We start from the raw sequence: 27,800 nt of genomic DNA on the forward strand, positions 1-27,800 counted from the left end.
TTTGTGCACAATACCTGTGTAAAGTTATCAGCAATTTTCTAACTTTTTCTAAGTCTAATCCTTGCTTTCTAACAGCAAATATGCAAGAAAAATATGTAGCTGATGAAAGAGTTCACTATTAGGTGTCGTTAGACAAATTTACAACTTTTATCCAGGTATTTCTGTGGGAAAATACACTGGAACATTTAGCTAATATTTAGATTGTCCCCTTTTCCTTGACTGAGATCTTCAATAGTGATAATTCATGCACATGTGTGCAGAGTTCTTTTTAGCTACAGGTCTTTTTCCTTTCTGTGCCAGAACGAAATGCTTCTGATTTGAAAAGTTGTGCTATTATCGAATGTCTGTGTTTTCCCTTTATAAATGTCTTTTGTGTATGTTTTAGGCACTTGTCTTTCTTAAGGCCTTTTAGCTGTGTTTATTACTCTTGACTTAATGGTTCTAAGGCTATCAAAATTAGTTTCCTTCTGTAGGAAAGGTGTTTGTTGTTGTTGTTGTTGGAGACCTTAGACAGAAGAGATTTGGCTTAGGAAGAAGCATTTAGATTATAACAACCCATCTGACAGATCATCATTTTCTGTAATGTCATACCCTAGTGATGCCATCCTCCTCTTTTACTTACCAATCACTCTTTATTCTATTAAGTCTAGGGCAGGCGATTACTACTATTTACCATGGCATATTTTAAGTCATTGTATGTATATATGATGATATTTCTTATGAGACCATGGTACACACAATAAATTCATCCAAACGTATTTTAGAATCATAGAAAATTAGGGTTGTAAGGGACCTCAGGAGGTCATCTAGTCCAACCCTGTGTTCAAAGCAGGACCATCCATCCCCAAGTACATCATCCCAGCCAAGGGGTTGTTTACCCAGGTCTTAAAAACCTCCAAGGATGGAGAGCCCACAACATCTCTGGGTAGCCTGTTCCAGTGTTTTACTACTGTTCTAGTGAGAGTTTTTCCTAATATCTAACTGTAAACTCTCCTTGTTGCAACTGGAGACCATTACTCCTTGTTCTGTTACCTACCACCACTGAGAACAGTCTAGCTCCATCCTCTTTGTAACCACCTTTCAGGTAGTTGAAAGCTGCTATTAAATTCCCTTTCAGTCTTCTCTTCTCTAGACTAAATAGGCCCAGTTTCCTCTGCCTCTCCTCAGAAGTTATGCTCCCCCAGCCTCTTAATCATTTTTGGTGCCCTCTGGTGGTCTCTCTCCCAGACTACTGCACTGGACAGCACAGTTTGGGGAGGACGTGAGCAGACAACAGTGGCAAAAGAACAGTTTAGGGACTATTTAGAAAAGCTGGACTGTATAAGTCCATGGAGCCATATGCAATGCAGCTGAGGGTGCTGAGGGACTTGGCCAATGTGACTGCAGAGCCACTGGCCATCGTCTTTGAAAATTCATGGTGATCAGGAGAGGTCCCAGACAACTAGAAAAGGGCAAATATAGTGCCCATCTTTAGGAAAGGGAAGGAGGAGGATCAATGGACCTACAAACTGGTCAGTCTCACCTCAGTCACTGGAAAAATCATGGAGAAGGTCCTCAAGGAATCCATTTCTAAGCACTTGGAAGAGGAAAAAGTTATTAGGAGCAGTCAGCATGGATTCACCAAAGGAAAGTCATGCCTGACCAACCTGATTTCCTTCTATGATGAGAAGACTGGCTCTGTTGATGTGGGGAGACCAGCGGATGTGATATACCTTGACTTTAGCAACAGGGGTGTAGGTTGTAGCTGTGTTGGTCTAATGGATCCAGACCATGCCATGACAAGAAATGCAAAACCTGCCAACACATCTCCACCACCCCCACAATTACTATACCCCACAACAGAGCCATCAGCATTCTCATCTTACAGCTGCACCTCCAGAAATGTAATATATCTCATCCAATGCACCAAATGCCCTGATGGAAAATATGTAGGAGAGACCAAACAACAACTGCACACCAGCATAAATGCACACCAGAAATCTATCAAAGACAGAAATACCCAGTTACCTGTGGGGGCACACCTCTCACAAGAAAACCACACTCTCTCCAATCTCTCAGTCCTAATTCTCAAAGGAAACTTACAGAACACTTCTCAGAGACGAGCCTATGAACTCCACTTCATCAATGTCCTAGATACTAAAAATCATGGACTAAATATAGACATTGGATTTATGACACATTATAACCTGCCTGACATCTGACTCCCTAGGTATCTCTCCACTATTCATCCCCCTTCTCTCTTTCCTCCCCACCCCCAACCTGTCTCTTACCTATTGACTCCTCAATCTACATTTTCACTGACTACCTGTCTTGTATGCACACCAGCCCAGCCTCTGGCTTCTTTACTTTTCATTCCATCCAGGAAGAGCACATACCAACTGCTGAAACTTCCTTAGCCTGACGAAGGGTTTTTGAACCCGAAAGCCTTCTTAATAATTGTTTTCCAACTATTTAAGTTGGTCTAATAAAAGATATCAGATTAACACAAAGAACCTTATTTGACTTTAGCAAGGCTTTTGATACAATCTCCCAGAACATTCTCACAAGCAAGGTAAAGAAGTACGGGTTGGAAGAATAGACTGTAAGGTGGATAGAAAAATGGCTGGATTGTCAGGCTCAGGGTAGTGGTGAATGGCTTGATGGCATCTGGTATCAAGTAAGTGTCCCAGGGATAGATCTTGGGGCTGGTTTTATTTAATATTTGAATCAATGACCTAGAAGATGGGATAGAGAGTAGGCCTGTGTGAATAGGGAAGTAATTGATTCAGATTCGGCCGATTTGGAGAACAGTGATTTGAATCAGTAATTCAAATCACTGTCCCCAGGTGCACGGCCACAGAGTGCAGAAGTCTGCATGGGGCGGTGGGGGCGTGGCCGCAGGGTGCTGCATGGGTGGCAGACTGGTGGCCGCAGGCAGCGCCTGCTGAATGCAGGACACAACTGCGGGGTGGGGTGCTTGCCAGCTGGCATGGGGTGTGCAGTGAGGGGGAGGGGGGTATATGTGTCTGTGTGTGTGTGGCGGGTGGCCGGGGGGGGTGGGGGGGGTGTAACATATGGCTAGGGAACATAGCTTAGCCCTGCCCTATCTCTGCCTCCGCCTGTCAATCTGTCTGTCCTAAGGCTCTGGGCCATGCGTAGGTGGTCCAGAGCATTATGGACAGACAGACAGTAAGGCTTTTATTATATTAGATAGAAGATACAGGTATAGAGAGAGGGAGGGAGAGAGAGACAGATAAAACTGCCTTAAATATGCCACATGCTGTTTTCTCATGTGAGATTATCAAAACACGCTTGCAGTTTAAAAGCATTTATTAACAAAGGACATATTATCTGTGGCTAGTGAATTGATAGCTTACCTGTAGTTACCACAGGCCAGGTAGCAAAGATAGTGGTATTTAGGTGACTAGTAGGATTCTCAAAAATGCCTGCTCAGGCTAGGTGCCTAACTTCCATTGAAACAGTTTCCAGGTTTGAAAGATCTCATCCTCTTCCGTTTGGGTTTTTATACAGGGATTGGAAGAAGAAAACAAGCTTTTATGATCATTCAACTCCTAGTTGGTTTCTCAAGACTGAATGAACTTTGTGCATCCTCTCTATTTCTCCTACCTGAACATAAACCTGAAGTAATTAAAGCAAAAGCTATTTTGCACAAAAGAAACAAAAAGCCCCTGCTTTTGGGAAAATGCTAATGGCAGCATTCACTCTGTGGTAAAGATTAGTGCAGATAACTACTGATGTTAGGACGTGTTTATAAAGCTTGTGTTGACCCTGGCTGTTACAGATATTTATCTGCTCGACATGCTCTTTACAAAGAAGCAACTTAAATTTATTTGAGTTACATTAAATAAATTTGAGAGAGAAATTTTTACTGTAATGTATCTCAAATTAAATGATTGTAATACTTTTTTAAATTGTAAGTATAGACATTCATGCAGGTGTCATAATTACAAATATTTTAAAACAATTTTAATAAATTAAAATTGCTTAAAATCAAAGCAAACCAGACTGATTTTTTTTTAAATTACCCTAGAAACATTTTGATAAACATTCAAGAGCACTGTCTACTTGAAAATGTTTAATCATGAAATTATTTAACTTGTAGTAGATAAACACAGAGGAAAATGGGAAAATGAACTCTTCCCTTTTCTGTATCTTGAATAATGCCTAGTTATTAGATGCTTGATACTTATACGATGCTTTCCCAGAACAAATTTATTTTTGGTGGCAGAAGATGTAGAGAATGCAAAACAGTGACACGATTTTTAGTCGGATGACTTGAACAGCAAACATAACACTCCATTTTTCAGTTTAAAAACCTATCTTGTGAATGCTCAGTCAGTATATTTGGATTTTCTTGTTCAGGTCATAAAGCTCCTGTAAAAGAGAGACTAATGATGCATTTTATATATTCAATCACTTTATTGGTTTATAGGGCTGAACACTATGAATTTTATGAAAGGAAATTCTTTTGTTTCGTTAGGGTCTAATCAGATGTGCAGTTGCTCTGGCAGACATTTATGGTGAATCTTTATCATTTTCAACCTAAAGTAGTCTGACATCATACATTGGTGACTCTCTAGGTCACCAAATATGTTTTCTCTAGGTCAAAAGCATGAAAAATTAGACATATTTATTGAATTTATCTCTTGGGACATTTTAAAAGGCATGCAGGGAGATGAAACTTAGGTAGCCATGTATTTCTGAAAGTTGTCTTATTAATTCTCAAATTGTTATTTTCTCCTATTCTCTTTCATATTGATTCTGATATTGTGCTTATTGTTGTATCATCTTCCTAGCAGGGCATTTATAGTCCAAAGTGATATATGAAAAAGTCCTGTCTCCCAGGTGTATGACTTTACATGTTTGAAGAGACTTCCATAGCTTTAGATGTCCCTACAAGTATCCTGGGATCAGACAAGGGTCTCAGGATCTAGACCTTGAACTCTCTTTAGAATCCTCTGGGTAGGTGTAGTAAGATGGAGGACAGGCCTCATGCTCCTGGCAGCCTGTGGCTGATGAGATGTGCTGTGATGTTGTGTGCCGATTGAAGTTTCCTTGGGTTAGGGACCAAAATTATACATAAACCAGTTTTTAAGTGATCAGAAACTGATTTCAACCTGTAACAGAACAGAAGTTCATTGCACATAAAGCAGTTTCAAAATGGCTGAAACTGATTTAAGATAAACCTGGTTGAATGTAGTATCAGACATAACTGATTTAGGTCAGACTGGTTTATGAAACTTCTGTCCCAGACCTCTTTCTGATTCAAGTTAAATTGCAGTCCCCCTGCATCCCAGGATGCTTTGTAGCCCTGACCTGGGCTATGCTGTCTGCTTTAGAGGGTAGGGTTGGCCCTGTCCCACTGCTCTCTAAGCCAGAGCAGCGAGGGCTGGATGACAAGGGGGTGGGAAACCTGTCTGGGGACCACAGCTGGATCTGCCTGGGGGACAGCCCCAGCCAGACCTTTCTCTGCTAGAGCAGAGGGGGCATGGATAGATATATATATCTCTCTCTATATAGGGGGACACACACACACAGTTCCCCATCAAGAATGACGGTGAGGGGTAGCTGAGGACAGAGGTCTGCATCCAGCCCCACCCCCACCACCTTCCGGGCCAGGCCCGCTCCCTGCCTCCCCTCCCCCCCCGGCTGTGCCAGGGCTGGGCCGCTCCCCCATCCACTCTGTCACCACCTCCTGCCGGGGGTGTGGAAACAGAGGCCTGGGGCCAGGCTTGCTCCCCTCACCCTTGCCCCCACCGCTTCAGGGCCAGAGCCACTCCCCTACCCCCCATCAGGGGCCCAGCGTCCGGTCCTGTGCCTCTGGTCCTGTCATCCAGCCTGCCCCCGCCCCATTCAGATCTGACTCTGTTCCCTTGCCCCATTGCTTTAGGCCCAATCCCATTCCCCTCCCAGCAGTTCAGGTTCAGGGCCACTCCCCCATCCCCCCCTCGCCACAGTGACCCTGCCCCATTCCCCACCCCCTTGTGCCATCGCTGCTGCCTCCACAGAGTGGGAGGGGGCATTCCCTCTTTCCCCCACTCTACTGCGGGGCTGGGCCTGGCCCCCCCACCTCCCCGCCACTGTTTCAAGGCTGGACCCAACCCCGCTCAAACTCCCCACTGCCATTTCTGAGCCATGCTGGGCCTGGCGCACGCCCCCATACCCTCCATTTTGGGGCCAGACTGGGCCCAGCGTGCCCCACCCCCGCCGGTGTTCTGGGGCCGGAACTGGGCCAGTCCCCTCCCCCCCATGCTCAGTTTAGGGGCTGGACTGAGCCCAGCACACACAGCCCACCCTCCCTGCTACCATTTTGGGGCTTGGCCCGCTCCTACCATTCCCCCTCCTTCCCACCCCTCTGCATCAGCCTAGGTCTGCTGCCCCCCCCAGCACCCACAGCTGTGGCAGGCTGGCTTCTCCTCGACCTTGGGCCGGCTCCTTCTTTCCCCCCCCCCCACTGCCGCGTCAGCTCGAGCCTGCTGCTCCCCACCCTTCCCCCACATCAGGAGGGAGCAGTGTGGGAAAGAGGAGGTAGGGCCAGCAGTGGAGGCCTTGGTCCCCCACACAGCTTCCCAACCTCGCTCCCCCCTGTACCACCACTGCTACCTTTAAGGAACAAGGTGGGGGGGGCCAGGCCAGCTCTGCTCCTTTCCATTGCTACCACCTCCAGGGAGTAGAAGTGTCCCCACCATCATGGCGACATTCCACCGTGCCGCCACCTCCTGTCCAAACACTATTTGCACTCTGGTTGTTTCTGTCAGCTAGTCAGAGTGCAAATAAAGCATTATGGACAGACAGACAGGTGACGGCTTTTATAATATATATGTGTGCATTTAAAAGATAGAATTTTATTTTCAGAACATATTCAGTATAATGGTTTCATAGACTTACGTATATTTTCTTTAACTAATGGAATCAACATTTTGTACTCTAGTTTTTCACATTGTAGTTTTTTTTTACTTGCTCTTTATAAGACACTTAAACTTTGAATATTAAAAATGCAGGGAAATATTTTCTATTTGGTGAAAGTGTTTCTATCATCCTGGAGAAAACCTTAGTTGGACTCTGCTCGCTGATATTATCACTAGGTGTAGGAAAAGTTTTGTCAATTAACTTGTGCTCCCTCTGCTGGCCAGGCCACTGCAGAACATTAATTCATCTGCTTCCTAAAAGCATTGTTATCTGCAATTGTTGTACAAGTAAACTCAGTGCCAATTTGGAGTATATTTTGTCTGAAGGAACTGTATATGAACAGTAGCTACAGAGTTTTCTGAAGAAAGTTCTTAATGGCAGGATGGTGGTTTTAAGAAGGGAACAAAGAATGGATGTATGTAGTGATAATGTTTTTAAAAGAGCACACCCAGAAATGGCACAAGCTTGTTTAGAAGGTATAGGATTTATGAGACAGTAAGAAGTTGTTTTTAGAAAAGGTTGACATTTGGGGCTGAATTCCCCGAAAATCTTATATTTATTAGAATGCTGGAAAAAAAACAGCTAGATCAAGTATATGAAATGTTCTAGTTTGACTGAGATCAAAGCATAAATGGGTTGCAGTAGGATGGATTTCAAGGTAGGTTAACAGCAAGTTTTGTATTTTTCTGTTTTTCAAGCTGGACCTGTGATCTGCAGAATGCTGAATTACCCCCCAACTCGAAGAGCTTTAATTGTGGGTTGTGGCCTGCAGATGTTCCAACAGCTGTCAGGGATTAACACTGTCATGTACGTATCAATCTCTCTTCTTTTTATAAAATATCAGAACAAAGTTTCAGAACAATGTTTTGGCTTTTTGACTGAATATCAGTATTTTAGAAAAGATTGAAATTCGAATTCCCTCAAATGCTTGTATTTCTTCATGAAGTTGAATGCAGCATGTGTGAAACATCATAAGCACACTGTCTCTTGAACAGCAGCTCTTTAGGACTGGCAATATGGTATTTGAAAGCAGATTTTTGTTTTCTTTATTTTTCTTGTGCTATATTCATATGCAGAAAAGGGGTCCATGTAAAATAACTTTTTTCACAGATTTGCTGCTGCTGCATATTTCAAATCCTATATGTTTTACTGATAAAAATATGTTTTCTTTACATTGACTCTTCTGTCAGCTGTAGACCCCATGCTGCAGTGGCCAATTAAGCTGAATTCTTTTACCTAAGCGAGAAAAAATGCATTCTATTTGCAGAATCTTTAATGACTGTTATGTATCGATTTACACTTTTAAACTAGGCATGTGGAAGGTTAAACAATTAATTGTTTAACCAATAAGTGCAGTGATAACCGGTTAGCTTACTGGTTATTTGTTAGCTCAGGCAGGTGAAGTCTGGCAGGGAAGATGGGGAAGGGAAGCCATGTGGTATGCAGCTAGAATCAGAAGGCAGCAGGGCAGGCAGGAGAGAGGGAGGGAGGAGTGAAGGGGAGAGGAGGGAGCAGCCAGGGGGACTAGTACCCATAGCTTAAGAGGAAAACAGGGAAAAGCCTAATGACCAGGGATCTGGGTTTTCCGTTTCCCATCCCCTCAGATTTCTGTGCCCACAGTGCGGCCCAGGGCTGCAGCCTGGCTGCTCCAGCGCTGGACAGAAGCTGCTTCTGCAGCCCAGTAGGTGGGACCCAGAGTGAGAGGGCAGAGCTGGGCAGGGAAGCTCAGTGCTGCAACCACCACCAGGACGGCCGCACCACCGTGGCTGCCAAGGTGAGTCGTCCCCTACCGACCCAGCATCAGCAAGGGGGGACAACTCCACACTGCTCCCACAGTGCTGTACTTTGGTGCCCATAGTGGTGTGGCAGCATGGGAATCCTGATGGTGGCAGCAACAGGGGTTTGGGTCCCTCTGCTGCTGCCAGGTGGGCAGGGGGCACCTCACTTTGGTGGCCATGGCAGTACAGTGCTGCCTCCCATACCAGGTCCTGCATGGAGGCAGCTTCTGCCCGGTGCCAGTCTGACTAAGCTGTGGCTCCATGACCTGCTGTGGATGCAGGAATCTGGGGGAGGGGCACATGCCCACATGCCCCAAACGCATGGCCTATGGCATTGGCTGTACCCACACACCCCCTGTCCCCCACACACTCCCATTTTCCCACACTGTGGGGCTGGGGCCTGGGGCAGAGGGCAGTGGGTTGGTAGTGAGGGGCACCAGCAGGGCCAGGGGGTACAGGTCAGGATTGAGGGGCACCATGGGGGGAGGTAGGCACTATGGGTCAGGAGTAAGTGGCACCAGCAGGGCTGGGGCATGGGGGCTGTGGGTTGGGAGTGAGGGGCAATAGCAGGGGCAGGGTGCCAACATACCAGGGTACAGATGCTTAGTGCCACAAAGCAGTGTGGGGCACAGGCGCAGCTGGACCCAAATCCTGGTGAGTGAAGGGGGTAGGAGGAGTTCTGAGTTTGTATGATAAAAAAAACCCAGAGTCAAACACCAAAATATATAGGTATTTAGAATTTATTTTATTATAATGATTAAAGCACTGGTAGGTTTCCAGATTGCTTTAAACTTGTAAATATATCAATAAAACATTGTGTTCAACTGATGCCTGTATAGTGGCATTTCATTTTAATCACGGAAAGACATATTTTGGGGGGTTTTAATCAGATAGTTCGGGATTTTTTATCAGAAGATTTTGACTTTTTTAACAGAGAAAACCAGAAAACTATTCACAGGTGTTCCCTTGCTCCCAGTGGAGGGTTTCATGTGGACTGTGGTGTCTGGCTGGGCTTGCCTTCTCCCCACACTCCTGCAGTCAAAGGACTCTGGGAGCTGGGAGCAGCTCCCAGCAGCAGATGTGTCCAAGCTGCTGTGTTATCAGTTAATCTTTTAATCAGTATAGTTGGAGGGGGTTAAACAAGTATTTTAAAATTATATTTACATCCCTATCTTAAACACATTTATGTACTGACAAAACAAAAATTTCATTTGGTGGAAGTCATATGGGGATATACTCCACTAATCCAGATCTTTAAGAGGAAGGATAATAGTTCAGGGAAAGGTATCTGACATTCCTTACCATCTTCATATTACCATCATATACTAGCTCCCCACAAGGCTTTCACTTTGATCTCCCAAAAAGCAGTATGCATTTTAAATAATATTTGTACCTTAATGAAAAATCTTAATAGCAATCTTATACTCTCTTGAAGCATCAGATTGCCATATTGGACCGACTGTCATGCACCCTTCTTTTTTAATAAGTTAACATTAAGGTTCAGTTTCTGGCATTTCCTTAAGTTTAAAAATGTGCAACGGTTTGTCTAAGAGGTGGGGATTATTTTCTGCCATGTCAGAGGACAGTAAGGATCTCACTGATTTGCTTCCCTGTAGCCAGTAGTTCTTCATGATGTTTCCAAATAAGAACTGAGGTCAAGGTTATCCAGAGATTCCGGATGAAGAAGGTGGATTGATCTTGGACTGCGGGGTAACAGAATAGTTTTGCAGAGCAGTGGTTGTTCTCTATATATTTTAGATGAGAGAGACTAATTTAAGAGGTTGGTTTATACTCTTGCTTCCATGAAACCTTCATCCTGTTGTTCCAGGTTTCCTTTTACCAGAGACCCTCAAGGATTGACAGCCCCTTGTACGATTTGGTACCAAGTGAACTTTAATAGTAATCTGTAAGCTTTATTACAAGTTTCCTCCTTATAGTATGACATGTCAAGTGGTTCCTTCAGACATTACAACACCAACCTTCAGTGGTACTGGCCTCAGATCCTCTGCTAGGTGTGTGGGATGTTAGTTTCTGGATTCCTCATTCTTCAGAACAAGCATTCCAAAGTTGCTCCTGTCTCCCCAGGTGACAACACAAACACACACGAACATCTTGAGAAGCTGGATACCTTCAAGTCAGCCGCCCCTGACAATCTGCACCCCAGGGTACTCAAGGAGCTGGAGAGCGTCATAGCCCAGATCTTTGAAAACTCCTGGTGCTTTGGTGTAGTGCCTGAAGACTGGAAGAAGGCCGATGTGGTGCCGATCTTCAAGAAAGGGAGGAGAGTGGATCCGGCTAACTACAGGCCCATTAGCCTGACTTCTATCCTGGGGAAGATCTTAGAAAAGTTTATTAAGGAGGCCATCCTTGATAGACTGGCCCAGGCTAACATCCTAAGGGATAGCCAGCACAGGTTTGTTGCGGGTAGGTCTTGTTTGACCAATCTCATTTCCTTCTATGACCAGGTGATCTATCACCTGGACGAGGGAGAAGAGATTGATGTCATATATCTTGACTTCAAAAAAGCTTTTGATCTGGTATCCCATGATCACCTCTTGGCCAAACTGCCCAGTTGTGGCCTTGGCTCCACCACGATCCACTGGCTGGGAAATTAGCTCCGTGGTCGGACCCAGAGGGTTGTAATTGATGGCAGTCACTCATCGTGGTGCCCTGTGACCAGTGGGGTCCCTCAAGGCTCTGTCCTTGGACCCATCCTGTTCAATATCTTCATTAATGATGTGGACATTGGAGTCAGGAGTGGACTGGCCAAGTTCGCCGATGACACCAAACTTTGGGGCAAAGCATCCATGCCAGAAGATAGGCAGGTGATCCAGGCTGACCTGGACAAGCTCAGCAAATGGGCGGACGAGAACCTGATGGTGTTTAACACCGAAAAATGCAAGGTTCTCCACCTTGGGAGGAAAAACCTGCAGCATCCTTATAGGCTCGGCAGTGCTACGTTGGATAGCACTACAGAAGAAAAAGACTTGGGGGTCATCATTGACCACAAGATGAACATGAGCCTGCAATGTGATGCTGGGGCTAATAAAGCAACCAAAATGCTGGCTTGCATCCATAATTGCTTCTTGAGCAAATCCCGGGACGTCATTCTCCCCTTGTACTCGGCCTTGGTGAGGCCGCAGCTGGAGTAGTGCGTCCAGTTTTGGGCTCCACAATTCAAAAAGGATGTGGAGAAGCTTGAGAGAGTCCAGAGGAGAGCCACGCGCATGATCAGAGGTCAGGAAAACAGATCTTACGATGACAGGCTGAGAGCCACGGGACTCTTTAGCCTGGAAAAGCGCAGGCTCAGGGGTGATCTGATGGCCACCTCTAAGTTTATCAGGGGTGACCAGCAGGATCTGGGGGAACGTCTGTTCACCAGAGCACCCCAAGGGATGACGAGGTCGAACGGTCACAAACTCCTGCAAGACCGTTTCAGGCTGGACATAAGGAAGAATTTCTTTACTGTCCGAGCCCCCAAGGTCTGGAACAGTCTGCCAGCGGAGATGGTTCATGCACCTACATTGAACACCTTCAAGAGTAAATTGGATGCTTATCTTGCTGGGATCCTATGACCCCAGCTGACTTCCTGCCCTTTGGGCAGGGGGCTGGACTCGATGATCTCCCGAGGTCCCTTCCAGCCCTGATGTCTGTGAAATGAAATCTATGAAATCTTTGTTTGTCCACTACAATTGTAACTTTCTCATAGTTTAGTTTAGTTTGTAGGGTCGGAAGGGACCTGAGCAGATCATCTAGTCCGACCCCCTTTCATGGCAGGAAAGAATACTGGGGTCAAATGACCCCAGCAAGATGTTCATCTAACCTCCTCTTAAACACCCCCAGGGTAGGAGCCTTCACCACTTCTCTTGGAAGCTGGTTCCAGACCCTAGCCGCCCTGACTGTGGAGTAGCGCCTCCTGATATCTAACCTAAATCTACCCTCTGCCAGCTTGTGATCATTATTCCTGGTCACTCCTGCCGGTGCTCGGGGAAACAGAGACTTCCCCAATGCCTGCTGATCCCCCCTGACTAGTTTATAACAGGCCACAAGATCCACAAGATCCCCCCTCAGCCTTCTCTTTTGGAGGCTGAACAGGTTCAGGTCCCGCAGCCTGTCCTCATAGGGCCTGCCCTGTTGTCCCCTGATCATATGAGTGGCCCTCCTCTGGACCCTCTCCATGCTGTCGACATCCCTCTTGAAGTGCGGCGCCCAGAATTGGACGCAATACTCCAGCTGTGGCCTGACCAGTGCCGCATAGAGGGGGAGGATCACCTCCTTGGACCTGCTCGAGATGCATCTCTGGATGCATGCCAAGGTGCGGTTGGCCTTCCTGACTGCCTCTCCACACTGCCGGCCCATATTCATCTTGGAGTCAATGATGACCCCCAGATCCCTTTCCGCCTCCGTGCTGACAAGAGGGGAGTTCCCCAACCTGTAGGTATGGTGCCGGTTGTTCCTCCTGAGGTGCATCACCTTGCACTTGTCTGTGTTGAAACCCATCCTATTCTTGTCCGCCCCCCCTTGTAACCTGTCGAGGTCTGATTGTAGCCTGTTGCATCCTTCCAGTGTGCCCACGTCCCCCCACATCTTAGTGTCATCAGCAAATTTGAACAGCGTGCTTTTTACCCCCTCATCCAAATCACTGATGAAGATGTTGAACAGTGCGGGCCCGAGGACCGAGCCCTGCAGAACCCCACTGCCCACATCCTTCCAGGTTGAGAAGGACCCATCTACTACCACCCTCTGGGTGCGGCCCTCCAGCCAGTTGGCGACCCATTTGACTGTGTGGGTGTCTACACCACAGCCCCACAGTTTCTTAATGAGAACAGGGTGAGAGACAGTGTCAAAAGCCTTCCGGAAGTCCAGGAAGATTATATCCACTGCTACCCTTGTGTCTAACGATCTGGTGATCTGATCGTAAAAGGCCTCCAGGATGGTCTGACAGGACCTTCCACTGATGAACCCATGTTGGTTGCCCCTAAGCATGCAGTCTCCTGCTGGCCCCTCCTGGATGTGTGCCAGCATAATTTTCTCGAACAGCTTGCCTAGGATCGAGGTGAGACTAACCGGCCTATAGTTTCCCAGGTCCTCCTTCCTGCCTTTTTTGAAGATGGGGACCACGCTGGCCCTCTTCCAGTCCTGCGGTACCTCACCAGAGCACCACGAGTGCTCATAAAGTTGTGCCAGGGGACTTGCAATGACCTTGGCCAGTTCCTTTAAAACTCTAGGGTGGAGATCATCTGGGCCGGCTGACTTGAATACGTCCAACCCCTCCAGAAGCTTCCTAACTAAATCCTTGGTAACCCGTGGCCCAGGTGTGCCTCCCCCGGGGCCCGAGGGGGGCCCAGCAGGGAGGTGGCTGTTCTGGTCCCTACTTAGGAAGACGGAGGCAAAGAAATCATTAAACATGTTAGCTTTGTCGTCTGGTGTGACGACCAAGTTACCCATGTCGTCCTGCAAGGGCCCCACATTACCCGGGACCTTCTTTTTACCCCCTATGTATTTAAAAAAAGACTTATTGTCCTTAATCTGGGAAGCTAGTCCCAGTTCCATCTCTGCCTTGGCCTTCCTAACTGCCCCCCTACATCCCCGAGCAACTACAGAATAGCCCTCCCTGATGATGACCCCTTCTTTCCACTGGGTGTAAGCCTCCTTTTTAGCAAGGAGACATTCCCGGATTCTTTTGGTGAGCCACAGAGGCTTGTGTGCTCTCCTGCTCCTTTTGATCAGGAGAGGAGGCTGATTACCTTCCTTTGGGCTTGGAGGATCGTCTCCTTAAGGAGCGACCACTCTCCTTGGACACCTGGCTCCCCTCCCCCCCGGGACCTCAGCGCTTCTCCAGCTATCCTCTTTAGCTCGTTGAAGTCTGCCCTCCTAAAATCTAGGGCCGCTGCCTTACTGCAGGCCTTTGCCACCTTGCGCTGGATGGTGAATTCCAGCAGGCGATGATCGCTGTCGCCCAGGTGGTCGAGCACTTGCAGCCCCCTCACCAGGTCATCACCTGTGGCCAGCACTAGGTCCAACAAGGCGTCCCCCCTTGTGGGGCTGTGCACCTCCTGGGTTAGATGGAGGTCCTGTACTCTGGCAAAGAACCTACGTGAGCGTTCAGACCTGGCTGACTGCTCTTCCCAGCAGATGTCCAGGAAATTCAGGTCCCCCATGATAACCACATCCTTAGCCTTCACTACCTCTGTGAGGTGACCCAAGAATTCCTGGTCAAGCTCTTCACCCTGGTTGGGAGGTCTGTAGTAGACTCCCACCATTAAGTCCCTTTCCCCTCGACTGCCTTGTACTCTAACTCAAAGCATCTCAGACTATCAAATCCTTAAGTTTCTTACCTTGTCTTTTTAGATAAGGTTCTCTAACCCTGTTCCATTTTTGGTTTCCTTTCCTTTTAGGGAAACTACTGTACCTGATTGGCCCACCGTACCAATTACAGAACTCACTTTTCCCAGTTTGTATAATTTAATTGCTTAGTTCCAGGAAGGCCTAAAGTTATGCTAAGAGCCTGAGCGTAATTCAGTTTTCCCACTACACATCCTAGAGACCAGGTTAAATTTAAATAGGCTGAATCCACATTTCCCAGGTTTAAAAGTCTCTTACAGTGTGGATCCATAAAGATGATCATCTGAAAAATCTTTATTTACAATAAAAATACCTGTTCTCTGGTAGGACGGGAAAAAATAAAGTCTCATTACTTGCTCCTAAATTATTATTTTATTTAACATGCTTGTATAACTCATTAGTGTTATGAATTCCATTTTTGCACATATTGGTAAGGATGCGCTCCTATGAAGTCATCTAATGACTATAACCTAATGAATATGGCAGTCAGGAATGGAAAGGATATAATTACAGTGATAATGGATGTGACACAGCATAACACAAATGGATGAAAGCTGCCTGCATTTGATTTAAGTATTTCTTTGTAATAGGGGGAGATGCTAATGTGCAAATTGTCTAAATCATTTTGTTTATGAAGGCAATCCTTTGTGTTTGACATACTAACTAAATTAAATTTAGATATAACCATATACTTTTTAACTGCAGTTTAACTTCCTCATTCCTATTAAGAAGGAACAACTTAGCAGGTAGAATACAGTATAGTTTCATAGTTTCTAGGGTCGGAAGGGACCTGAGCAGATCATCTAGTCCGACCCCCTGCCATGGCAGGAAAGAATACTGGGATCAGACGACCCCAGCAAGGTGTTCATCTAACCTCCTCTTAAACACCCCCAGGGTAGGACCCTGCACCACTTCTCTTGGAAGCTGGTTCCAGACCCTAGCCGCCCTGACTGTGAAGTAGCGCCTCCTGATATCTAACCTAAATCTACCCTCTGCCAGCTTGTGACCATTATTCCTGGTCACTCCTGCTGGTGCTCGGGGAAACAGTGACTTCCCCAATGCCTGCTGATCCCCCCTGACTAGTTTATAACAGGCCACAAGATCCACAAGATCCCCCCTCAGCCTTCTCTTTTGGAGGCTGAACAGGTTCAGGTCCCGCAGCCTGTCCTCATAGGGCCTGCCCTGCTGTCCCCTGATCATATGAGTGGCCCTCCTCTGGACCCTCTCAATGCTGTTGACATCCCTCTTGAAGTGCGGCGCCCAGAACTGGACGCAATACTCCAGCTGTGGCCTGACCAGTGCCGCATAGAGGGGGAGGATCACCTCCTTGGACCTGCTCGAGATGCATCTGTGGATGCATGCCAAGGTGCGGTTGGCCTTCCTGACTCCCTCCCCACACTGCTGGCCCATGTTCATCTTGGAGTCAATGATGACCCCCAGATCCCTTTCCGCCTCCATGCTGACAAGAGGGGAGTTCCCCAACCTGTAGGTATGGTGCCGGTTGTTCCTCCTGAGGTGCATCACCTTGCACTTGTCTGTGTTGAAACCCATCCTATTCTCGTCCGCCCACCCTTGTAACCTGTCGAGGTCTGATTGTAGCCTGTTGCATCCTTCCAGTGTGCCCACGTCCCCCCACATCTTAGTGTCATCAGCAAATTTGAACAGGGTGCTTTTTACCCCCTCATCCAAATCACTGATGAAGATGTTGAACAGTGCGGACCCGAGGACCGAGCCCTGCGGAACCCCACTGCCCACATCCTTCCAGGTTGAGAAGGACCCATCTACTACCACCCTCTGGGTGCGGCCCTCCAGCCAGTTGGCGGCCCATTTGACTGTGTGGGTGTCTACACCACAGCCCCACAGTTTCTTAATGAGAACAGGGTGAGAGACAGTGTCAAAAGCCTTCCGGAAGTTCAGGAAGATTATATCCACTGCTACCCTTGTGTCTAACGATCTGGTGATCTGATCGTAAAAGGCCACCAGGTTGGTCTGACAGGACCTTCCACTGATGAACCTGTGTTGGTTGCCCCTAAGCATGCAGTCTCCTGCTGGCCCCTCCTGGATGTGTGCCAGCATAATTTTCTCAAACAGCTTGCCTAGGATCGGCCTATAATTTCCCGGGTCCTCCTTCCTGCCTTTTTTGAAGATGGGGACCACGCTGGCCCTCTACCAGTCCTCTGGTACCTCACCAGAGCACCACGAGTGCTCGTAAAGTTGTGCCAGGGGACTTGCAATGACCTTGGCCAGTTCCTTTAGAACTCTAGGGTGGAGATCATCCGGGCCGGCTGACTTGAATACGTCCAACCCCTCCAGAAGCTCCCTAGCTAAATCCTCGCTAACCCGTGGCCCAGGTGTGCCTCCCCCGGGGCCCAGCAGGGAGGTGGCTGTTCTGGTCCCTACTTAGGAAGACGGAGGCAAAGAAATCATTAAACATGTTAGCTTTGGCATCTGGTGTGACGACCAAGTTCCTCATGGCGTCCTGCAAGGGCCCCACATTACCCAGGACCGTATTACTGAAGAAAAATACTTCAGAAAGTTCTATTATAATGTAAAATGAGTAAACCTTTCATTTAACTTTGTAGAAATGGTTTGTTTTGAACAGACCCAAAAGTTCATTATAGAGGAAGTATATTTCAGTTTTATAAGATTTATGACACATATCAGCTGACTTTGCTTATCGTAAACTGCAGGCATGTTCAGATCAGAGATGCCTTTACCATGCAGGAATTTTTGCAAATAGCTTGAAGTTGACCTAATTTTCAAGTGTGTGGGAGGAAGAAATTGTAGCTATATAATATAGTTGAATTTTAGAAAGTATGATATACTAAAATACCTATAATACATGAATTAAGGTAATGTATAAATGGCTTGTAAATCCTTTAAACTATCCCAGATCTTGAAATAATCTAATAAAATTGAATTTCCCTTTTTAGTTAACAAGTTTAGAAGTTATACAATGTTTTTCATAAAAGCAACTTGTCTATTGATGGCTTGGGTGTATATAAGGTGGTAGCTGCCTGATTCTTTTTTTTAAACTGGTACCTTAAGCTTGTGCAATAGATCTTTACATTGCCATGTGTTCATATATCATTGCTTTCATTTCCTCCCATCCTCTTTGATTACCAGGCTCGCTTTTTATGTTCAGTCTCAAATTAGTTTGTAAATTCAACCAGGCAAGGTTCATTTAAGTTTATACAGCAGGCAATGAGCCTTGGTTGTATTTGGAGACTATACTATATCTGCTACACCAGAAATAACAATAAAGGTACTAGTAAAAACCTTTTTGTGAACCCAACTGCATTCCCCTTAACGTTTTAGTGATAATTGCAGTTAGAAAGGATTTATAATAACAGAAATCTAAAGTAAATGCTGTACACAGTTACTGTGACCTGAGTCATTAGTACGGGCCCAGTCATACTCATTGGAGCAAAGTTGGAAGGGCAGGGATGGCTTTTTTCTCAGCACTGCTTGAAGTTCCCATAACAGCTAATGGCTACCATGAGGTAATTTTGCCAGGTTAGCTTCATTGTAGAGGCTTCCTTAGCCTGACGAAGGGTATCTGTGCCCAAAAGCTTGCAAGGAAGAATTTTTCCAACTATTTTGAGTTGGTCTAATACAAGGTATCAGATTTACCCAAAGAACCTTGTCTGTCTGTGTCCTTAGACCGACACGGCTACAACCTATACCCTCGTAGCACAGAAGTTCTGAGGCATATGCTAGTCTACCAGCATCCTCTACTCTGAGCTCTGGGGAAAGGGTCTGACTTGCTTACATCTGGATCTTCTTACCATAGTATATAGGAGTGATTGGAACCTCAAAGACCACCTAGTCCATCTCCCTGGTGGCCCAAGGGCCAGATCAAGTATCACTAAACTATTCCTGACAGATGTTTCATCTAATCTGCTGTTAAGACTCTCAGTCACTGGAAAATGTTTATGTTCTGCATTTGCAAAGAAACAGACAACTTGTAACAGAAGAACTGGCTAATTAGGAAGCAGGAAAAGAATCTTTCATATATCCTGGAAAGTATCTAAAAGAATACTTAGAAACCTTGTGTATTTCTTGACCATTCCAAGACCAAATGGACAATAGGAGAACTCTAGAAAGTACAGGTATAAAAGATAAAAAGAAACTAATGCAAACAACAAGAATCCTAGTGGTGCAGCAGTGCTAAAATATTTAGGTCTCTGCTACATACATACCAGTAGAAAACCAAACCAAATGCTTGACACGGAAAGTCCAACACAAGTAGAAACAGAGAAATAGATCACGTGGGATAATTACAGTGATGGATGTGACAGCCTTTTTGGTTGGGAGCAAGGAAAGGAAAAGTAAGCTCTTGTGAAAATTTCTGGTATCTCTGTTCTCTCTGCAGTTGTGGTCAAGTGGTCCTTCTTGATGTTAGCATACAGGAAAAGAGATTAATACTGCATTTAATGGTCTTTCAACTAAGCCCATGTGGCATATCTACCACAAAGAGGAACAAGAAACTTGAGACATAAACAGGAAGGCACTGAAACTGCTTGAACATGGTGCAGAACAGCATTCTTTTCTCCAAGGAGGTGGATCTAAAACAGAAACAAAATGGAAAAAAAATTAAGTAAGACAAATTATTTAGATGGGAACAAACTGTAGAATGTTGAATTTGGTCACAAGGAAAGTAAAAGAGTAGTTCCTTTTTGAAGGACATAAATACCAACACCCAGGGATACAATGCTACAGGTAGGAGAATGTGGTGGCTTTTCCCCATTGCTGCAGCAAAATAAGTGGTTTATAATTAAGAAAGCTAGTAGAAAATTTGTGAAACAGTTTTCACAGTGCTGCTATCAGCGTGAACTGCTTCTCTGTCGATCGTTTTCTGTTTCCTGTTAACTGGGGAATCTGTTTCATTTAAGGCCAGAGTCAGCATAATCATCTGTCTGGATGCTGAAAAGGAAGTCTTTATTCCAGAATAGCAATTACTGCTATTTATTTCTATATTTACTGCAATTTATTTTTAGAAGTCTTATACCACCACACCCAAGAATTTAGTTAAAACACTGGTGTGCAAATAACCTTTTAGAAGTGACCACAAGATGATAGAGGTCAGGGTCCTGAGGAGAGGGAGGATGGAGAGCAGCAGAGTAAGGGTATGGACTTCAGAAAAGCAGACTTTGACTCGCTCAGGGAACTCATGGGCAGGATCCCCTGGGAATCCAGACTGAGGGGAGGAGGAGTCCAGGAGAGCTGGCTGTACTTTAAAGAAGCCTTACTGAGAGTGCAGGAACAAATCATCCTGATGTGCATAAAGACTAGCAAGTATGGCAAGAAGACCAGTTTGGCTTAGCAGGGAACTCTTCAGTAAACTAAATCATAAAAAGAAGCTTGTAAGAAGTGGAAACCTGGACAAATAACTATGGAAGACTATAAGAGCATTACTTGGGCATGCAGGAATGAAGTCAGGAAGGCCAAAGCACAGTTGGAGTTGCAGCTAGCAAGGGATGTGAAGGGTAACAAGAAGGGTTTCTACAAGTATGTCGGTAGCAAGAGGAGGATCAGGGAAAGTGTGCATCCTTTACTGAATGGGGGAGGCAACCTAGTGATAGAGGATGCAGAAAAGGCTGAAGTGCTCAATGCCCTTTTTGCCTCAGTCTCCACAGGCAAGGTCAGCTCTCAGACTACTGCAGTTGGCAGCACAGTTTGGGAAGGAGGTGAGCAGCCATCAGGGGTGAAAGAACAGGTTAGGGACTGTTTAGAAAAGCTGGACTTATACAAGTCCATGGGGCCAGATGGGATGCACCCAAGGGTGCTGAGGGAGTTGGCTGATGTGATTGCAGAGCCATTGGCCATAGTCTTTGAAAACTCTTGGTGATCAGGAGAGGTGCTGGAGGATTAGAAAATGGAAGAAGGATCAAGGGAACTACAGACCAGTGAGCCTTAACTCAGTCCCTGGAAATATCATGGTGCAGATCCTCAAGGAATCCATTTCTAAGCACTTGGAGGAGAAAAAAGAGATTAGGAACAGTCAGCATGGCTTCATCAGGGGCAAGTCATGCCAGACCGATCTGATTGCCTTCTGTGATGAGGCGGCTGGCTTTGTGGATGTGGGGAGACTCGTGGTGTAGTGTGCCTTGATTTTAGCAAGGCTTTTGATAGTCTGCCACAGCATTCTCACAGGCAAGCTAAGGAAGTATGGGCTGGATGAATGGACTGTAAAGTGGATAGAAAACTGGCTAAAGCATCAGGCTCAGAGTTGTAATCAAAGATTCAAAGTCTAGTTGGCAGCCAGTATTAAGCGGAGTACCCAGTGGGGTTGGTTCTGGAGCCAGTTACCTCAGCAAGTTTGCAGTTACCTCAGCAAGTTTGCATATGACACCAGGGTGGGGAGAGTAGTAGATATGTTGGAGGGTAGGGCTAGGATTCAGTGTGACCTAACCAAATTGGAGGATTGGGCCAAAAGGAATCTCATGAGGTTCAACAAGGACTAGTGCAAAGTCCTGCATTTAGGGTGGAACAGTCCTATGCACCGATACAAGCTGGGGGCTGACTGGCTGGGCAGCAGCTCTGCAGAAAAGGACCTGGGGGTTACAGTGGGACAATAAGCTGAATATGAACCAGCAGTGTGCCCTTGTTGCCAAGAAAACTAATGGCATCTTGGGCTACATTGGTAGGTGTATTGCCAGTAGGTCAAAGGAAGTGATTACTCCCCTCTATTCAGCACTGGTGTGGCCACATCTGGAGTACTGTGTTCAGTTTTGGGGCCCCACTAGAGAAAGGATGTGGACAAATTGAATAGAGTCCAGCAGAGGGCAACAAAAATGGTTAAGAGGCTGGGGACACAACTTCTGAGGAGAGGCTGAGGAAACTGGGTCAATTTAGTCTAGAGAAGAGAAGATTGAAGGGAATTTAATAGCAGCCCTCAAGTACCTGAAGTGGGGTTTGAAAGAAGATGGAGCTAGACTGTTCCCAGTGGTGGCAAATAACAGAACAAGGAGAGAAATTTTTTGTGAGGGAAGAAAGGATTTGCTATAAATTTTCCCAAATGGGTTTTTTGGGACTTAAGTACTTCTGAAAAAGTTACTTTTTAATTTCTTCTGTCCTCTTGAAAGAAAATCACTTGACATTATAATTTGAAGAAGATTTATCTGCATGTCACTGGGCATGTCTACAGGTGCAAATGCTACTGGCTGGGTTTACTCCAGAGTAATTTACTCTGGAGTTAACCCACCCTGGGTGGGCATCTACATGTGCTTCCATTTTTGGGAGCAGATGTGCTGCTCCCCCTGACCCTACTCTGGCCCCCTGCAGCAGCCAGGGGAAGCTCTAGGCTCCCCCTGGGTGCTAGCCCAGGGGCTGGCAGGGAGCATGGGACCAGAAGACAGCTGTCTCCTGGTAGGGTCTGGGCTGTCTACTGTTGGGGCGTACTCCTTTGGCAGAGCCCAAGCAGGGACAGTTTTTTCCCCTGCCCCAGCAGCAGGGTGCTCCCGGCCCTGGCTGCCTGATCAGGGTCACAAGGCTAGGGAAGAAGAAGGTGCCAGCCCCACTTTAGTGACACATAGGGGATGCACGTGCTCCCCCTGAGCTTGGCAGTGCACCCCTTGCAAACAGTGGTGCTGATGCTGCCAGTGGCACCTGCGGGCAGTCACCACTCACCAACACCCCTCACCCCCCGCCAACACTGCCGGTGGCATCTGTGGGTGTTGATGTTTGGCCCCCCTGCACCACCCACTGCTGACACCGCTGTGGTCACGTGTGGGAGCTACCCACTTGCCACCATCACACCCCCACTGCCGACATTGCTGCCGCCACCTCCAGGTGATCACCGTGCACCCCCAGCCTCCAGGGGCACGTGGTGTTCATGCAGACCCTATTCCCCACCCAGCTGGGGGCTTGCTGCTAGCTGCCCCACCAGTGTATTGGGGCAGGGGGCTGGGACCTGCCCTTCCCCTGCAGCTCTTTCCAAGCCTTGTGCCTAGATTGCCCAATCAGGGTATTGGGCTGGGACCTGCCCCTGACCAGGACAGTTCCTGGTCAGCCCCAGCCTGCACAGGGAAGTCTGCATATGCGGCCCAGAGCTGGATGCACATACACATTCCCTTGCACAGCTTGGAGCTGGCTGCACGTACACACTCCCTGGAACTGGCTGGGAGCAGTCCTGGTCTGGGTGGGGAACTCTCCCCATGTAGGGCGCTCCCTGCCTCAGCTCTGTGATCGTGGAGCAGTGGCTGGGAGCTCTGTGCTGCCAGGGTAGCAGGACATTTGCCCCCAGCCTCTGGTGGCAGAAGCCACCCTGGCAAGTCCTGGGGTCAGGGAACAGTCTCTCAGAGCCACTCTAATTAAAGTGCTTGAAGTGTCTTGTATATCAGCATCCCCATGCTGAAAAATGGCAGTGGGGGCACTTTAACTGAAGCTCATTGAATGAGGCTTAGTTAAAGTGCCCCCACCACTATTTTTCAGTATGGGGATGCTGGTACATGTGATGCTGGAGTCCCCTGGAGTCTACCACACTCTAGTAGCCTCACTGCACATGTACAAGGTGTTTATAAAGTCCTTGTGCAAATTTAAACTTTAATAACTTTGGATATACACATGATAGAAGCAAACTGTAAACGGCAATTGAAAGCGTAATTCATTACGTTTTTTAGCACAGTGTATGCTATGCATAGGGTAAGGATCACAAATGCAATTCATGAGATCACTCAGCAGCAGCTGGCAGATATTTTCTATAAGTTGGAAAATTGGATTGAATAATGTATCACAAAGGTGGTGGTTCTGTTGAAGTCTAAAAATTTCAGCTGTATTGTGTTAAAACATACCTGGTGAGGGGGCTGCAGGTGCTCGACCACCTGGGCGACAGCGATCGTCGCCTGCTGGAATTCACTATTCAGCACAAGGTGGCAAAGGCCTACAGCAAGGCAGCAGCCCTAGATTTCAGAAGGGCGGACTTCAATGAGCTAAGGAGAATAGTCGGGGAAGCACTGAGGTCCCGGAGGGGAGGGGAGCCAGGTGTCCAAGAAGAGTGGTTGCTCCTTAAGGAAGCGATCCTCGAAGCCCAAAGGGAAGTAATCCCAACACGAATCAAAAGGGGCAGGAGGGCACAAAAGCCCCCATGGCTCACCAAAAGCATCTGGGAATGTCTCCTAGCTAAAAGGGAGGCATACACCCAATGGAAGGGAGGGGCCATCACCAGGGAGGATTATACTGTGGTTGCTCGGGGCTGCAGTGGGGCAGTCAGGGAGGCCAAGCCGGAGATGGAACTGGGACTAGCTACCCGGATCAAGGACAACAAGAAGTCTTTTTTTAAATACATAGGGGGTAAAAAGAAGGTTCCGGGTAATGTGGGGCCTCTTCAGGACACGCCAGGAAATTTGGTTGTCCCACCAGATGATGAAGCTAACATATTTAACAATTTCTTTGCCTCCATTTTCCTGAGCAGGGACCGGAACAGCCACCCCCCACTCTGGGACCCCCTTAGATCCCAGGGGAGGAGCACCTAGGCCAAGAGTTAGTGAGGATCTAGTCAGGGAACTTCTGGAGGGACTGGATGTATTCAAGTCAGCTGGTCCAGACGATCTCCACCCTCAAGTACTGAGGGAATTGGCTGAGGTCATCGCAGGACCCCTGGCACGGCTTTACAAGCACTTGTGGTGCTCTGGTGTGGTGCCAGAGGACTGGAAGAGGGTCAGTGTGGTTCCCATCTTCAAAAAGGGGAGGAAGGAGGACCCAGGAAACTATAGGCCCGTTAGTCTTACCTCAATCCTGGGTAAGCTTTTTGAGAGAATTATTCTGGTGCATGTCCATGAGGGGCCAGCAGGGGAGATTATGCTGAGGGGCAACCAACACATGTTCATTAGAGGCAGGTCCTGTCAGACCAACCTGGTGGCCTTCTATGACCAGATCACCAAATCCTTAGATGCAGGGGTAGCAGTGGACATAGTCTTCCTGGACTTTCGGAAGGCCTTTGACACTGTCTCTCACCCCGTTCTCATTAAGAAACTGGGGAACTGTGGTGTTGACACCCACGCAGTCAAATGGGTCACCAGCTGGCTGGAGGGCCGCACCCAGAGAGTAGTGGTGGATGGGGCATTTTTGACCTGGAGGGATGTGGGCAGTGGGGTTCTGCGGGGCTCAGTCCTCGGGCCCGCACTGTTCAACATCTTCATCAGCGACTTTGACAAGGGGGTAAAAAGCACCCTGTTCAAATTTGCTGATGACACTAAGATGTGGGGGGTTGTGGGCAGGCTAGAAGGGAGGAATAGGCTGCAGTCGGACCTAGACAGGTTACAGGGGTGGGCGGATGAGAATAGGATGGATTCAATACCGACAAGTGCAAGGTGATGCACCTGGGGAGGAAGAACCAGCAGCATACCTACAGGTTGGGGAACTCCCTTCTCATCAGTGCAAAGTCAGAAAAGGATCTTGGAGTCGTTATTGATGCCAAAGTGAACATGGGCTGGCAGAGTGGGGGTGCAGTCAAGAAGGCCGACCGCACCATGTCATGCATCCACAGATGCATCTTGAGCAGGTCCAAGGAGGTGATCCTCCCCCTCTATGTGACACTGGTCAGGCCACAGCTGGAGTACTGCATCCAGTTCTGGGCGCTGCACTTCAGGAGGGATGTGGACAACGTGGAGAGGGTCCAGAGGAGGGCCACCTGCATGATCAGGGGGCAACAGGACAGGCCCTACGAGGAGAGGCTATGGGACCTGAACCTGTTCAGCCTCCACAAGAGAAGGCTGAGGGGAGATCTAGTAGCCTGTTACAAACTAGTCAGAGGAGACCAGCAGGTACTGGGGGAGTCTCTGTTCTCCCGAGCACTACCAGGAGTGACTAGAAATAATGGTCATAAGCTGGCAGAGAGTAGATTCAGACTAGATATCAGGAGGCGCTACTTCACTGTCAAGGTGGCTAGGATCTGGAACCAACTTCCAAGAGAAGTGGTGCTGGCTCCTACCCTGGGGGTCTTTAAGAGGAGGTTAGATAAACACCTTGCTGGGGTCGTTTGACCCCAGTACTCTTTCCTGCCATGGCAGGGGTTCGGACTCGATGATCGGCTCAAGTCCTTTCCAACCCTAGAAACTATGAAACAAAATAATGAATTACATTTTAGTCTCTGTTTGAGGGTTGCTTCTATCATGGGTACACCCAAAGTTATTAAATTTTAAAGTTGTGCTAGGATTTTATAAACACCCTGTATAGGTGCCCCTTGGCCTAGTTTACACTACAGAGTTCATACCAGTGCCCCCATGCAGCAGCAGAAACTTTTTTTGGCAGCAGAGTAATTCCACCTCTGCTATGTGAACTCTAAGGCTTCTACTTTCATCTGGCAGATAACTGAAGATACATGTGAACACTCCTACACCTTCCATCATCTGTTTTGGTCCATTCAGCAAATAGTTGCTTTCCAGGGTGTACTTAATGCTCCAGTGACACAGCTGCTGAGGAGAGTTGCCCAAAGCCACCAGAAATGACTGGGCATGGCATGCACACCCCCTGGGCAGCTGCTGTCTGCTGACAGAAGTTCAACCAGCAGCAGCAGGTATGTAGTGGATGTGTCTTGTAACTTAAGGATACAAAACATATCTACTACATGCCTGAGGCCATATTTTAGAGGGTGATTGGTGAGTGTAGTTCTCCTCTTAGATCAAAAGTTATTTTAAAGAGCATCTATTGTAAAGGCTTTTTTTTTCCAGCTGAAACTTTAAAAGGTAGTGCCAGTGAGCCTTTTGATATTGTCTTTAATCACATGGTGTTACCAAAGCTTTACAAAGTTGAAAAGCAGTCATTCAACAAAGCTTACGGCCTTCAGCACTTTTTAAAAAAACAAGTTAACTTTTGTGTTTTCATAAGCATGTTTGATCTCTGTTGTTCCTAATTGATAAAAAAGTAATTTGTTGTTGTTTAAATTTGAGGTGTCCTTCTCCCTTCCAACAGCTAAATTAAATGACATCATATATCTGTGTCTGGATTTGGTCCATAGACATAATCGCTCCATAGCAAGCTTGCAGGAGAATAAAAATGAGATCACAAAAGCAAGCGTCCTTTTCCAGCTGGCAAGAAATGGGGAGAGAAAAAAACCAAAACAAAACAACAAAGACAGGAAAGCCCAATGTAAAAAGAGAGACAAAAAGCAGTTTAATAAGAGAATAATAGAAAAGGCAAGGGGGGAGGGGGGAAGAGAAGTAGAGTGTAGAAGTGGAGAAGTTGAAAGAAAACTAGAAATATTACACTGAAGTGAACAGATACTGTACTGAATATAAATGAGAGAGAACAGAAACTGTATGAAAGGGAGTTGGAAAGAGATTGAAATGATGCTGTGAAATTTTTGTCACTAAATAGATGTTTGAGAAGTCTCAGAGAAGTAAAGAATAAAGAAAATATTTTAAGAAAGACTTAAGAGCTAGATGTGCTATACTGCAATTATAGAGCCTGATCCTATGAGGGGCTGGGAATTCCTCAGCTTCACTTACCTTAAATTGGTTTTGGAAGATGTTCAGTCACCTGTAGGACTGTGCCCAAACAGGGAGGAAAGCCAAGTTCCCTTTATTTGTGTATTTGTGAACAGCTAACTTGGTAAGAGTGCACAGCTGGCTCCAGTACATGGAAGAGGGAAGGACAATGTTAATTCCAGATTTGATGCTTATAAAAATAACCATCTACTTGAAAGATGTGAACATGTATATTTTGCAAAATACTATTATAGATTAACTCATAAGATTTTTATGGAGGGATGGAAGTAAAGGTAACATAATTAGAGGCGGTGGGATGCCTCCCCCCAAATCCTTACCT

General features: G+C 46.7%; 1 protein-coding gene across 1 annotated transcript in view; it reads left to right on the forward strand.

Moving 5' to 3' along the window:
• SLC2A13 (solute carrier family 2 member 13) overlaps positions 1–27,800 on the forward strand; it is a 323,937-nt gene that overhangs the window by 135,833 nt on the left and 160,304 nt on the right. Inside the window, exon 4 of the mRNA XM_090042052.1 lies at positions 7,608–7,716. Within this exon, the coding sequence (XP_089898178.1) occupies positions 7,608–7,716 (109 nt within the window). The remainder of the gene's footprint in view (positions 1–7,607; positions 7,717–27,800) is intronic.

The sequence above is a fragment of the Crocodylus siamensis genome, chromosome 4, assembly GCF_052110815.1.
Source record: "Crocodylus siamensis isolate JL-2025a chromosome 4, ASM5211081v1, whole genome shotgun sequence".
NCBI lineage: Eukaryota > Metazoa > Chordata > Crocodylia > Crocodylidae > Crocodylus > Crocodylus siamensis.